Source organism: Artibeus jamaicensis, unplaced genomic scaffold, assembly GCF_021234435.1.
Source record: "Artibeus jamaicensis isolate MK-2021 breed Jamaican fruit bat unplaced genomic scaffold, CSHL_Jam_final scaffold_1689, whole genome shotgun sequence".
Lineage (NCBI taxonomy): Eukaryota > Metazoa > Chordata > Mammalia > Chiroptera > Phyllostomidae > Artibeus > Artibeus jamaicensis.
The window spans coordinates 5,041,961-5,055,334 of record NW_026522029.1 but is presented as its reverse complement, the minus strand read 5'-3'; the positions used below and the strand labels follow the sequence as shown (position 1 = coordinate 5,055,334).

The 13,374-nt window shown below is 44.0% G+C and overlaps 1 protein-coding gene across 4 annotated transcripts in view; it reads left to right on the top strand.

Moving 5' to 3' along the window:
• The window catches only part of HIPK1 (homeodomain interacting protein kinase 1), a 51,450-nt gene that overhangs the window by 6,118 nt on the left and 31,958 nt on the right, over positions 1 to 13,374 (top strand). For all 4 annotated transcript variants that reach the window (XM_053655879.1, XM_053655878.1, XM_053655880.1 and 1 more), the window contains exon 2: positions 4,124 to 5,201. In XM_053655879.1, coding sequence (XP_053511854.1) covers positions 4,126 to 5,201 — 1,076 coding nt within the window. In that variant the 5' untranslated portion in view covers positions 4,124 to 4,125. The remainder of the gene's footprint in view (positions 1 to 4,123; positions 5,202 to 13,374) is intronic.

Below are 13,374 nucleotides of genomic sequence, written 5' to 3'. Positions count from 1 at the left end.
AATGTCCCTTTATGTGCTTATGGTTTTTAAATTAGTAGCTCAACAGACAGTGGAAAACAAATTTTGCAAATCTATTTCCTTTCTTGTTCAAAATTAGCTCAATTTTATGATGACATATTTTTGTAGGTAAATTTTGTAAAGGCAACTACTACATGATTGCAGATTTTTCTTTTATTATAATTTAGGGGTTTTTTTCTTTGCAGAGAGTTTTTATTCACTCTCCAAGAAAGGAGAGGGCCTTGGTGTGGAGAGAGATGCCAGCAGTGAGGGTGTGGGCTTTGCGCTTTTGTTGGCTATAATTGGATTAAAAAAGGGTGTGCTGTTGTGAAGCCCCTGGGCTGTTGGGCGGTTTCACTGGGGGCTGCAGTTTGACCCAAGGTTATCTTCTGCCTGGAGCTGTGGGGAGTGGTGGGTTCGGTCCTTCCCGTAATTTCCAGCCCTGGAATGCCTGCTATGAACCTCGTGACCAAACCCAGGTGCCAGGCCTAGTGGCTCTAATTGGCTTTGTAAGTCAATCTTAATTCCTTAAGGCTTTCTGGTGACACCCAGAGTCCCAGGAATTCTAGATACCGGCTGTGAAGAGGTGAGGAGGAGGATGTCAGCAGAGTCTGGAGACCAAGAAGCATGAGCATCCTCTCTCCCCACCTCGCAGAGATGGGGCTCAGGGTCAGCCCCAGTGGAGGCTTCACTCCACCGCTCCCCTGGTCCCAAGTCTGAGGCCGGAGGAGAGGGAGGAATGAGAACGTCCCTGTACGGGCCACCAAATGCTAGGGTGGTCAGTGACATGGACTGCGAAAGAATTCACAAAGAGAGCACAGTGTAGAGAATACAGTTTTTATTCACTCTCTGAGCAAGGAGAGGGCCACACTGTAGAGACCTGCACCAGCCTATCCTAGCTCGGTATTATGTCAGCGGTACAGGAAGGACAAGTTGACATGTAAATTCATGGCCTTGCAGTTGAATTGCACTCACTCTGGCCTTTAATTTGCACTTTTTTTTTTTCTTTTGGAGGTTCATCTGAATTATGGAAACTCTTGTTTGAAGTAAATGCAGACTGCATTTTTCAAAATTGAAGGCTGAGGATTTGTTTGTTCCAGCTGTCTCGTCCAGTGCAGATGGTTTTTAGTTGTATTCAGGCTCGAAGAAATGTACACGTTGCTTTTTTATGTCCAGTAACGTCCTTTGCCCTGCATTCTTCCTTTGTAGTTATATGTTTGTTCTCTTACGAGTAGTAAAATTACACTGTGTGTATCGGAGTGGAGCGTCCCCCCTTTCTTTAGGATGCACAGCTGAAAGGCGGGGACTTTAGAAACCAAAGCCAGCAGCACTTGGAAGTGCTGCAATGGTTTAGTGCGAGTGGTAGCCACCCAGCAAATACTGAATGTCTGTACCGCGAGAGCCCATGTCAGGTTCTGGTGCTACGAAACAAGGAACAGGACAGATGTGGTACCTGCCCTCTCTCATGGAACTTGTCCTGCAGCTGGAGTGGAATAAATCATTTCACGTTATAAGGGAGGAACAGGGCGCTCTGGGAGTGCGTGGTGTGGGGCAGAGGTGGTGGGGACCATGTGGGGAGTGCGTGGGTATGTGTGAACAGTTTTCCCAGCAGAAAAATCTATGTTGAATTAGAAGGCCTTCCAGAAAACTCAAAGGAGGGCAGTATGGATGGAAGGGAGGATTCAAGGTGGGGAGATTTTGGAAAACGGCAGCCAAAAACCTCTTTTGGAGAGTTTAGGGTTTTTTTTTCAATCCTCACCCAAGGATGTGCTTAATTGATTTGAGAGAGCGAGGGAGGGCAAGAGAGCAAGAAACATCAGTGTGAGAGAGAAGCAACAAGTGGGCGCCTCCTGCAGGCGTGATCAGGGGTGGAACCCACCACTGGGAACTTGCGCCCTGGCCGGTAATCAAACCCACAGTCTTTTGGTGTGTATATCACAAGGCTGCAGCCAGCTCCGCCACCTGGCCAGGGCAGTTTGGGGGAGCTTTTCCAGGCAGGCTGAGGATTTTGGACTCCCCACGGCAGTGGAAACCTGGGGGACTGGTGGAGGGAGAAGGCTTTGTTTGCATCATGCGGAGACTTTCCTTCTTGAAAAAGCGAGAGCTGTTACCTAGTTTGCTTGGACGTCTCCCTCCCCTCCCCCACTTCCCTGCACAAGGTTGAGATTAGTTCAGAGGCTTCTGGAGGTCTGAATGAACTAGAATGGTTCCCACAGGGGTAAAGAAAAATGCCTGGTTTGAGATACACTTAGGAGGAAGAATTGAAGATTTGGTTATAGATTAGATATTGGTAAGGGAGAGGACTGAGTCAGGATACCCAGAGTGAATGAGTTCCAGGCACTATTACATGTATTAAATCTTTACATTCTCACGTAACTTCACGAGGTGGGTATTGCCATCAGTGTTTTGTAGATAAGGAAGCAGACCCTTTGCCTCCCTGATTTTGCCTTGAGGTGTTGGGTCTCCGCTGGTGTCTCATAATTGAGAGAGAAACCTGGGGTTGGTGGAGGCTCAGCTTACTTTAGAATTTGAGGTGTCTTTAACATATCCAAGTTGCAGCATGAAGTGGTTTTTTGGAAGTAAGGATTTGGGGTTCAAGAGAGAAATCTGGGTTGGAGGTAGAGCTCTGAGAACCCTTTGCACACGACTCATCCTGGGAGGTAGTCATCGAAGGGGGGCGGTTGTGGGGCAAGGGAGGAGGAATTGGTATAAAGCTCCAAGGCATCTGGAGGCTCTGTTGCTGAGAAGGGACAAGATAAATATGAAGTGGCTTGTATGCCATGTCAGGTGATCGGACTTTATTCTGAAAGTATCCGCTTTGGGTTCAGTCTTTGGACGAATCGAGCCTGAGGTGACAATGGGACAGAAAGGTGGTCTGCCTTTCCCCCTTTAAAAAAAAATATTTTATTTATTTATTTGTAAAGAGAGGGAAAGGGAGGGAAAAACAGAAGGAAAGAAACATCAATGTGTGGTTGCCTCTCGCACATCCCCCACTGGGGACCTGGCCCACAACCCAGGCGTGTGCCCTGACTGGGAATCGAACCAGTGACCCTTTCTTTTGCTCTCCAGCACTCAATCCATTGAGCCATGGCAGCCAGGGCTCCGCTTACTTTTCTGAGAATAACATCCTGTGTTTCTAGAGAAGATTCCTTCCAGGCTTTGTGTTAGTTTCCCAGCAGTCCTTTTACAGTGCCGTGCACGAAACTAGACACTCTTCTCTGCGGGATCTGATCAGAATGGACGGCCTGCACATTATCCGCCGCGTTCCAGTCACTGTCTCTATGAATATTGTTTAAGTTAGCCTCTGACATGAGAGGAACGTTATAATGTTTCTCTAACCAACCGAAGTTGGTTTTCATGCATTTGATGCTAAACCTTGTCTCTCATCCTGGTGCTTCATGCTCATATTTTGGATCTAAGTAGGAGTCTGTATTTGTGTTAAATTTAATCTGCTGGGTTTGTCTTGTGGTGTCTACCCTACGGTGATCTCTCTGGGCTTGTTATTTAGTAATATTGACTGTCCGGCCCAAATTTGGTCCATCTGTGAATTTTATAAGTATGCCATCTTGTGTCTAAATGTAAATAATCATTTAAAGAGTTAATCGGGGTAGGGGTGAAGACGGACCTGTAAAGTGAGTTCTGTGGCCACAGGGCCTGGGTTTGAATTACAGTGCTGCCTGCCACTTAGTAGCTGTGTTGTTTTGGGCAAGTGACTTTATCCACTCTGTCCCTTAGTTTCCTCATCTAGACAGTGGAAATAAGGATAGTTTCTGTTTCAAAGGGTTGTGGTGGGGGTTAAGTGAGTAACGCTTGTGAAGAGCTTAGACTACTAGGCAGTAGGTGATCAATCATCTTAACTGTGATGTTATTTTTTATAAACCATCATAGAGTTTCTACTCCTTTAACCATATGTCCTATTATTGCTGAATTTCAAAGAGCTATTAGGGATGTGTAATTAGACCATAAAGTTTATCCCTCTATAACAGAAAACATATTTTTGAAAATGCATAACATGAAACCCAGCCAGATGTGTTTACTTGGGGTTCTTCTAAACCAAAAGTTTCCTTGGACGCTGGTTGAGGGGTTGTCTAAAACCGAGGTCTGAGTCTTCCTCTCTCTCCTGCAGGTATGGCATCGCAGCTGCAGGTGTTCTCCCCCCCATCAGTGTCGTCCAGTGCCTTCTGCGGTGCGAAGAAATTGAAAATAGAGCCCTCCGGCTGGGATGTTTCTGGACAGAGCAGCAACGACAAATATTACACCCACAGCAAAACCCTCCCAGCCACACAAGGGCAAGCCAGCTCCTCTCACCAGGTAGCAAACTTCAACATCCCTGCTTATGACCAGGGCCTCCTCCTCCCAGCCCCTGCCGTGGAGCACATCGTGGTGACGGCTGCTGACAGTTCGGCCAGTGCCGCTACGTCGACCTTCCAGAGCAGCCAGACCCTGACTCACAGGAGCAACGTTTCTTTGCTTGAGCCATATCAAAAATGCGGATTGAAAAGAAAAAGTGAGGAAGTGGACAGCAACGGTAGCGTGCAGATCATAGAAGAACATCCCCCTCTCATGCTGCAAAACAGGACTGTGGTGGGTGCCGCTGCCACGACCACCACTGTGACCACAAAGAGTAGCAGTTCCAGTGGAGAAGGGGATTACCAGCTGGTCCAGCATGAGATCCTTTGCTCTATGACCAACAGCTACGAAGTCTTGGAGTTCCTGGGCCGGGGAACGTTTGGGCAGGTGGCTAAGTGCTGGAAGCGGAGCACCAAGGAAATCGTGGCTATTAAAATCCTGAAGAACCACCCCTCGTATGCCAGACAAGGACAGATCGAAGTGAGCATCCTCTCCCGCCTAAGCAGTGAGAATGCGGATGAGTATAATTTTGTGCGTTCTTACGAGTGCTTTCAGCATAAGAATCACACCTGCCTTGTGTTCGAGATGCTGGAGCAGAACTTATATGATTTTCTAAAGCAGAACAAGTTCAGCCCACTGCCACTCAAGTACATCAGACCAATCTTGCAGCAGGTGGCCACAGCCCTGATGAAGCTCAAGAGCCTTGGTCTTATCCATGCTGACCTTAAGCCAGAAAACATAATGCTGGTTGATCCAGTGCGCCAGCCCTACCGAGTGAAGGTCATTGACTTTGGTTCTGCTAGTCACGTTTCCAAGGCTGTGTGCTCGACCTACTTGCAGTCACGCTACTACAGGCAAGTGGCAAATGCTGAAAAGCTAACCTTACCAAGATCTTTCTTTATGTTTAATATGTGTTTACATAGGGATATATAGAACAATGAATTTACTTACAGGTTCCAAGCAAGATATAAATAGGCAAATCATTTGGTTTGTGTGTGTGGCATTCCTATAAGTGGCATTATTTTATGACTAAAATCTTATTTGACAATGGAAAGGTTAATTCAGTCTGATCTTAAGGTCGTGTTTAGTTGAATTATGTCGTTGACCCCTGAACAACAGGGCAGTTAGGGGGGACCTGCATGTAACTTATGACTCCCCCAAAACTTAAGTTGATTTTCTGTATCCGTAGGAGATTAGTTCCAGGACCCCTGCTGATACCCAAACTGACAGATGCTGGAGACCCTTTTACGAAAAGGTGTAAAGGAGATGAATGCATACAGTTGGTCCTCCGCAGTACGGGACTCCCAGTGTCAGACTGAAAACAGTACAGATATTTATTGAGAAAAAAGTCTGCCCCGAGGTGGGCCCTTGCAGTTCACACCCTTGTTGAAGTGTCAACTGTACTAGTGTCTGGTTTTCTTTAGTCTTATTATACCTAATTTTCCCATTTAAAAGACTTTAAATATGTAAAGATGTTTACTTATTTGGAATGAATTTGGGCATGGGCTGCTATTTTTTCTTTTTTTTTATGCTGCTACTTTTTCTAAGTTCCTATCCTGGCAGGTAAGATGCCTGGGGAATAATTCCAGGTTTAACTACAGCAACATTTTATTCTTTCACATTTTCTGTCTTGCCTAGTAAAGGGAATTAGATTGGATGATTGCTAAGGTCTCCTCCTGTTTCAACATTCTCTTCTCTCTGATACTTTGATAACTGACTTGGTTGCCCTACAGTGGTCTCCACTCCAGTGAAGTGCTGGTATTCACACGGGTGGGCGGAAGTGGGTTTGCAAATGTGAGTATGCAAAAACAGTTTATTCTGGTATATTATTTATTACCTATTAGATCAGGCTGGCCAAAAAGTCCGTTACATTTTTTCTGTACAATGGCTGTAATAGTGCTTAGTTGTCTTTAACTTCATTCGAAACAATTTTGTTAGATAGTATTATATAGCTGTTATATCAGCATGCGTTTTAAAAAAACTTATCAAAATTGGTGAATTTTTGCGCAGCCATTTTAATATTAGGAAGATGGAAGAAGATACGCAACATTTTTGGTGTGTTGTGCTTTAGGTAAAACATAACTGAAACACTAAGATTTGTGTAGTGTATGGAGAAGGTGCTGTGACTGATCAGAAGTGGTCTGCAGAGTTTCTTGGTACCATTGACATCTTGGCCAAATGATTCTTTGCTGTGGGGCTGTCTTATGCCTTGGAAGGTGTTTGTTTAGTAGCACCCCTGGCCTCTACGCGGTAGAAGCCAATAGCAGGAGGTGGCCGGCATACTCAGAACATCCAGGTCAATAAAGTTATTGGTGAAAATGCAAAATGTGTGTCTTTTATTTTACTGAAAAAGCTAAGTGGACTCTTTGGCCAGCCCCAAATTATTTTCCATACAGACAGCTCTTGTCTGCCCAACCCTGTACAATTCTGTCTGTACTATAATCAAGGACTGTTGGTGAAAGAAGAGGGGAAAGTCTTTTTTATTTCATTGAATATTTCTAGAGAGAGGAAGGAAGCAAGAGAGAGAGAAACATCCATTTGCTGTTCCACTTATTGATGCATTCACTGGTTGCTTCTTGTATGTGCCCTGACCTCAGATCGAACCCACAACCTTGGCTTATCAGGACAAGGCTCTAACCCACTGAGCCAGGGAGAGGGGAAAGAAAGCCTTTTAAAAATGAACTTTTATTTCTCAGTACATTTATTTATCTAAGTATAATTGTAGTAAAATTCACCTCATATGAAGTTTACCATCTTAATGATTTATTTTTTAAGAGTACTATTTCATTGTCATTAAATAGATTCATGATGTCGTGTAACCATCACCATTTCCAAAATTTTTTCAGAACCCAAAACAGAAACTCTGTAACCACAGAGTAGTAGCTCCATCTTTCCCCCCACCCCTGTTAACCTCTGTGTGACTGTTTCTGTGAGTTTGCCTAGTCTACATACTACATATGGGTGAAAACGTACATTTGTCCCATTGTGCCCGGCTTATCTTACTGTATATCCATACTGTAACATGTATCAGCATTTCATTCCTTTTCACGACCAAATAATATGCCATTGCATGTATATCTAGCACATTTTGTTTATCCATTCATTTGTTGATGAACACTGGGTTGTTTTCAATTTTTTGGCTATTCTGAGTAATGCTGCAGTGAACGTTGGTATTCAGTTGCCGAAGTCTCTGTGTTCAGTTCTTTGGGTGTGTAGTTGGAGGTAGGATGGCCGAGTCTCAGGTAATCCCATGCTCACGGGTTGGAGGAGCCACCTGCTTCCCTCGGCTGCTGTGCTGTTTCACATCCTGTCAGCGGTGCGTGAGGATTCTGGTTTCTCCACGTCCTCACCAACACTCGTCATTTTCCGTTTTTTTAGTCATCTTTATGTATGTGAAGTGATACCTCATTGTGGTTTCGATTTGCATTTCCCACATGATTAGTGAGGTTGAACGTCTTTTCACACGTTTATTGCCCGGCCATCTGTTTATATTCTTTGGAGAAATGTCTGTTCAAGTCCTTTGTCCATTTTTTAATTTTTTTGTGGTGGTTGTTTTTGAGTTGTAGGAGTTCTTTGTATATTCTGGGTATTAATCCCTTATCAGATATATGATTTGCAGAGTCTTTTTCCCATCCATGGGGGTGACTTTTCACTGTCGTTTCCACAAAAGTTTTAAACTGTGAAGTCTAATTTGTCAGTTTTTCCTTTTGTCGTTTGTGTTTTTAATATCACATCCAAGAAATCATTTCCAAACCAATGTTATGAAGCTTTTCCCCTATGTTTTCTTCTAAGAGTTTTATGGTTTTAGCTCTTATATTTAGGTCTTTGACCCATTTTGAGTTAATTTTTGTGTATGGTGTAAAGTAAGAGTCTAATTTTATTGTTTTGCGTGTGGGTATTCCATTTTCTCAGCACCATTTGCTGAAAAGACTGTCCTTTCTCCACTGAGTGGTCTTGGCACTGGTCAGAACCCTTTAACCACACGTGTGAGGGTTTATTTCTGGGCTGTCTGTCCTACTCCGTTGGCCTATATGTCTGTCTTTATGCTAGTACCACACTCTTTTGACTACTTGTAGCTTTGTAGTAGGTTTTGAAGTCAGGAAGTGGGAGACCTTCAGCCTTATTCTCTTTCCAGGTTGTTTGGTGGTTTCAGGGGGCCCCTTGAGGTCCACCTGGGTTTTAAGATGGGTTTTTCTATTTCTACAAAAAACTTCATTGATTTTCGATAGGGATCACACTGAATCTGTAAATCCCTTTGGTTAGTATTGACATTGGAACAACATTGTCTTCTAGTCTACTCTCTGCTGTTTTTATTTTTCGTTTTATAGTTTTATGAAGCTTTGCTGTTTCTTCCTTGAGTGAGATAGAGGAGCAGGTTCCTAGAGCCTTTGGTTTCTGATGTCATGTTGTGTTGGACAACTCGGCTAGTGTTGAGGATCTCACCTCCATTTATTTATTCATGACTTGGGAGACTTAGGTCCCAGTTTGCTTCTGAGCCTCTCCTTTGAGCCTCCCGCTGCCACCCCCACACACACACACAGGTGCAGTACTGCACACCCACACACGCAGGCACACACAGCACATTTACAGGTGCACGGAAGAGTGCAGTGCTGCGTGTCAGCCTGAGCACCGGGGAGGAAGGAGGGCGCAGCTGAGGGCTGGGGCCGGTCAGCGGTCGCCTTCCGGGTCTCCGATCCGGTCGGTGTCTGCAGGTGTCTTCTGTGACTGTCTGCCTGCCCTCTCACAAACCAAGTGCCTTCTCTTGTGGTAACCGACACAATTTTAAGATTGAAAAAGAGCAGTAGAACTAAGATTATTCATGAAATAATTGTTGGTGGAATTTTCTCTTAAAGGGAAAAGGAAATCTGAGGGCTGAAAAACAGTTCTGGCTCCTTGGCTTTTTTGCTGGTATGAAATTTGAATAATTTTCAGTTGCTGGTCTTTGCCTCTGTTAAATGTAAGCTGTCATTTGAGTACTTTGGTTCTGTTTTGGTTTTATAGAAAATATGTTTCTCAAAATTAAAAAATACTGCTAAAATTTATTTATTTTTAGAGAGGGGAAGGGAAGGAGGAAGAGAGGGAGGGAAACATCAGTGTGAGAGAGAAGCATCAGCTCATTGCCTCATGCACGTGCCTCAGCCAGGGACCGAACCCGCAGCGCAGGCATGTGCCCTGACCGGAGTTGATCTGGCAACCTTTTGCTTTGCGGGACAAAGCCCAACCAACTGAGCTCCACTGGTCAGAGCCAATTTTCAACATTTTAAATCCACTGGCAGTTATTCTTCAACAAAGCCCTGTAAATCCATTGCACTTAGTTGTTGACTGTATGAGAAATTTTAAATGGAGCACAGTCTACCCCTTAGAAACAGTTCATTGTGGCAATTACTGAGTAATGGCTATGCATCCTGAGGTTCAGTGTCCAGGGCTCAACACTGTTCAGGATTCAACATGAACGCTCTGGCGAGTCACGGTAACACTCGGTACGGAGCCTAAGGCCAGTGCGGCAGCAGCCCGGGCACTCCTCCTCCATGGTTAGTTTTATCCACGGTGTCCTCGTGTTGCTTTGTGGCCTTAAGTCCTCACCCTCTTGCCTTTCAAAAAACCTGAAATCCTTCTGACCAGAGAAGCATTCCGGCCCCAAGGCTGCCTTCCTCTCACCTTCCTTTTCTGTTGACATTGTTGCATCTTGCTGATAACAGCCAGAATGTTACCATTTGACACGCATTTTGCCACCGAGTTGTCTCTGTTGGCCATGGGCATGGCCGAATGATTCAGGCAGTGGGACAACTCACCTTATTTCCTGGTCCACTGTACATGCAAACGGAGACTGATTCCAAGAAAAGTTGTTGTCTTCAGGATTTGAGTTTTAGGCGCAAAGGTTCCCATGCTGACGAGCACAATGCTTTAGCACTCTGAACAGACTAGCTTTATTTGTTCTGCATGGAAGGACGAGGTCTAGAGAAGAAAAGCATATTTTCACTTTATCCTAGAGAAACAAACAGTCCAGTTTCATCTGACAATGAAACTACAGTTTCATCTAAGCCACAGATGTAGGAAGTGTGACTTTATGTAACATCTCTGATCTCGTCAGGTCGGCGCCCCTGCAACAGGCAGGAAGAAGCCAGTGCGGTCAGGGAAATGGGTGGAGAAGGATTGCTGTTGGGCGATTCTGACCTCCGCTTGCTCTGGGTCCCAGTGAAATAAAGCTTTATGCCCTTAGAGGAATTCGATTTAAAGAATTTTGAAGTTGGGAAATCGAGAGGCAGGGATTGCTGTTTCTACCACCTGGTTATAGTAATTTGACCCTGTTTTAGTACTTGTTCTTTAAGGGTGGGATTTTGTTCAAAGAGGAAACCATCATGTCCAGAGTAGAATTAATGCCATTTTTTCTACTAAAGTGAACACTGCCAGTTTCCTTTCCCACTTTCCTATGCTTCAGGAAGTAATTGTTTTACTGCCCAGCCGTTAGAATGTCAGCTCTAGAAAGGGACCTACGTACGTAGTTATCTAACTCAGGCTCCATATTTGACAGATGAAGTAGAACCAGAATACAGTGTCCAGAGTTTATACTAAGGGACTGAGAAATAGTGGAGGCCAAGGGGGAAGGATGATCCAGTAACGAGAATATTACCAAGAATTACAATCTGAGTTCAGAGTTTAAAACATTCATTCTAGAGATGGACGTGCTCTAACTAAATGATTCCTCTCTGTTCAAGTAAAAGAAAAGACTTCAGTCTGTTTGCTTCCAAGAGCTTAGGCAAGTCTGACACTTCTAGGCTGAGATGATGGTGGAAATCCCTCAACAGACTGAACAGCCTTATTTTCATTTTATTTTACTTTGATTGCTTTCATAGTTTTCTTCCCTTTTGATACCTGTTGGTGTGGTTGATGTTACTGTTCTGAGGGAGCTTTGGCTGGAAATGCTTAGCTGCTCTCACTCCTCCAGAAGCAGGGTGAGACCAAATGGAAAAGCTGATTCCAGGCAATCTTCAGGGTTTTTGTTGAACAGGGCTCGGGGCTGGAATTAGTGTGTTTCTTAGTTTCTCTGAGACTTCAGGTTTTATCACATATTATTGCTACTTTTTGAAAGAAGCGAGTTACTGGGTTCCAGGCCCCTCCCTGTGACCTACCTTTTGGATTTTAAAACGTCTTCCTGGTGGAGCAGGAACGGCAGAATCAGTCGCTCTCCTCAAGTGATGCTTAGGAATGTTGTAAGCCCCGTTTTACTTTGGCACAAAACCATTTGCATTTTCCCTGCCAGCTATTTTTGGCACTGTCATGAACTTGCAAATTAATGATTCTGCTCACTGAAAGTAAAAATTTTGTTCCATTTAAATTTTAGACAAGCTTTTATGTTTCTGGGCCCTCTTACCCTCTCATTTATTAATGCCACCAAGCGTGTGCTGTCTTGAAAACATGCCGTTGCGGTTGGGATTTGATTGAACTTTGAAATTCCATCAGTGATGTAGCTCCAGCCACCTGCAGTGGGCAGATCACTTTTGATGGCTGTTTCTCTGACCAGCAAAGCCACTGGTTCACATCAGAGAGTAGAAAAACTGTCCCTTAAGCGGTTCCTCCCAACGCTGTCACCTAGTGTCCGTCTCGAAGGGCCTGGATCTCTGGCTGTTTCTCTGCAAGATCAAGAAAGCTTCCAGACCCTGTGGAGTCCTCTCATTAACCCTGTTTTCACAGAAATTTACTCAGGGAGGATGCTTTTACTTAGGGAACTGTCTTTATACTCTCCCCCTACTTGATCTTTGCCCCTTGCTCCTCCTAGGCCCTCATGAGGAGACAGAGTTTGTTGGATGGTTCTTAACGGTGAGATCTGCTTTTCCATGTATCTCCTGTTAAATGAGGGACCCGGGTCTGGTGTCCTTACAGATTCAAGTTTGATGACTTGTGAGAAGAAAAGGAAGTTATTTGAAGAAGTTGCTAAAGTGTTTAAGAAACTGCCTGGGTTCCATCATGTACTAATTGTGTGGTCTTGGGCAACATACTTAACTTCTCAGTGCCCAGTTTCTTTATCAGTAAAGTGCAAATGATACTTTATTGCATAGAATCTGAGATACCATTGATTAGGAGGGGCAACATTAAGGGGCAATGAGAAAGTAAAAACACTGCCATGAAAATAAAACACACTATCATTTGCAAGGATCTTCTCCATTTCAGAGATGTTGAAATGTATAAAACCATGCATCTGAGAATTACCAGTAATGACTTCTCAGTGATAATACCCACTTTCACAAGATTGTTGTCAGGATTACGTGACATCACACTTGGTAGTGCGTGGCACGTAGCACTGTGTGTCATCTGTCAGTGTTATTGATGATAGAGTTGCCTGTTATGATCCTTCCCTTTCTGAATCGTGTCTGTCTTGAGTTTAGTCACCTTTGAAAAATGCCCTGTATTGTGTACCACCGTGCCAAGCAGATTTTTATAGATGGGTATATACGTCACTTTTACTTACTTAGAGATAGTGTAATACACTCAACCCCAGAGCTAGTCTGCCAGGATTCACAACCAAACTCTGCCATTGACTATGTGATTTGGGGCAAGTTACTTAGTGTATTTGCCTCAGTCTCCTCCTCCATAAGTGAGGATAACAATTTTGCCTTGGATGTGTTCATATATATAAAGCTCTAAGTTTATGACATTACTTTAGTTTTCTTTTTAAGCATTAATAGAAGTGAGTATTTCTAAAAGCATACAAAGAATTCAGAGTTTTAAAATGATGCTAATGTAGTATGATCATCATAGTTTACTATGTATCCAACCCTTATGTAGTCCTCTGCATGTGCCAGGTACAAGAGCTTCCTGTACCAGAGCTTTAATATTTATTGTTATTATCAATTGCTTATTTGTATAAGCCATATAACAGAGATGTTAAGTAATTGCCTACAGCCATTAAAGAGTGGAGCCAGGATCTGACCCCTGATAGGCTGGGGTCAGAGTCCCGCCTGCGCTCAGCCACCCTGTCTCTACAGAAGGCATTTCCATCACAGAGAGTTATTTATCAACCAAGCTGTT